The 1,398-nt window shown below is 37.1% G+C and overlaps 1 protein-coding gene across 1 annotated transcript; it reads left to right on the top strand.

Moving 5' to 3' along the window:
- Positions 1-84: 84 nt before the first annotated feature.
- LOC109592956 (dymeclin-like) lies at positions 85-1,031 on the top strand. The gene is made up of 4 exons (XM_020008250.1): positions 85-222; positions 286-465; positions 535-651; positions 704-1,031. The coding sequence occupies exons 2-4, from the start codon at positions 319-321 to the stop codon at positions 836-838; spliced, it is 399 nt and encodes a 132-aa protein (XP_019863809.1). The 5' UTR covers positions 85-222; positions 286-318; the 3' UTR covers positions 839-1,031.
- The last annotated feature ends 367 nt before the right edge of the window (positions 1,032-1,398 follow it).

Genomic DNA, 1,398 nt, shown 5'->3' with positions numbered 1-1,398 from the left:
GCTACATAGCATAAGTACATTAATATGTACGTATCAGAAAATGTAAAAAATTTGGTGTCCCTATATTACTCTCTCTCTCTCTCTCTCTCTTTTCTCTTCAGTTTATTTCGTGTACTGAGTAGGAAGTATCTTAAATCCAAAGGAGAGCCAATACCAGCAATAACTGGAGCCCAACCCACCAGCCCAACCACACCTACTTCACCTACCACACCCACAGAACTGGTAAACATAATAATAGCAAAGATAATGAATAATGATTTAATTAATGATGGGTGTGGTTATTAGGCTGACACTGAGACACTCCAGGAGATATTGTTGATGTTATTAGAAATCATAAATTCGAGTTTAACGTACACGCTTCATGTTAATCCACACTTTGTGTATTCACTGCTTTATCAACGAGAGATTTTCACACCTTATCATGGCCGACCAGGTTTTATAGACCTGGTTAATAATATTGAAATGGTAAGAGAGAGAGAGGGGGGGGAGGAGAGGGGGAGAGAAAGAGGTTGATAGATACTTGTTCTTGTGTAGGTTATTACATTTTTTGCGAATAATGTCGAGAAGGACGGTACTCCTCCATTTTCTGCTCAATTTGTGACTGATGTCATTAAAAAATATTCAAAAACATGGCCAAGAAGCAGATTAAGAGTAAATGAAAAAGGAAAGAATTATAGTACTTTTATTCTTCTCTCTCTCATAGAAATTTTCTGAGTTAAAGTTCCGTTATGTTGAAGAATCCCAACCTGATGAGTTCTTTGTTCCTTATGTTTGGTCATTAGTTCAAAAACACTCACACATACACTTTGAAATTAATAGAAAATCATCACCAACATGATACCCTCTTCCCCACAGATCTTTGTGTTTCTTTATCTTCTTTCTCTGTTGCACACACTAACTCTTTTCTCCCTCCTCCCTGTCTCTCTCTCTCTCCTTCCTCTTCTCATATGATTCTTCCTAATAGGATAGTAATGTCACTATTGGTTTAAGTGTGATTAATTAATCATGTCAAAATAATTTTTTTATTTGTATAGTATGTGCTGCTGTACTAGTGCTAGTAGATCTACATAGTGTAAATTACTTGGTGTACATTACACCAATGTCTTATTAGTTTTTGCAGTAGTGCAGGTAATATGTAGCTGCAGGAGTCCATGATGAGTATAGTAACACTACTCATCATGGACAGAGTGATGTACACAACCAAAAGTTTGGAGTCTGAATCAGGATTGATGTTAGCTTGAATCAGTCGTGAAATCAGTACTGGATCATTTATTTTGGGCAATCAGTCACGATACACGCATGATACAGTCATGAAATCAGTTGTGACTCAATCATGAAAAGGTTTTGCACTGGTTCAGGCCAGAGTATCAGGCATGATCAGCAGTGATACTTGTCAGG

This window comes from Amphimedon queenslandica, unplaced genomic scaffold (assembly GCF_000090795.2).
Source record: "Amphimedon queenslandica unplaced genomic scaffold, v1.1 AMPQUscaffold_3367_Cont24637, whole genome shotgun sequence".
Lineage (NCBI taxonomy): Eukaryota > Metazoa > Porifera > Demospongiae > Haplosclerida > Niphatidae > Amphimedon > Amphimedon queenslandica.
Note: the sequence above shows the minus strand (reverse complement) of the source record. Positions and strands in the feature narration are given on the sequence as shown.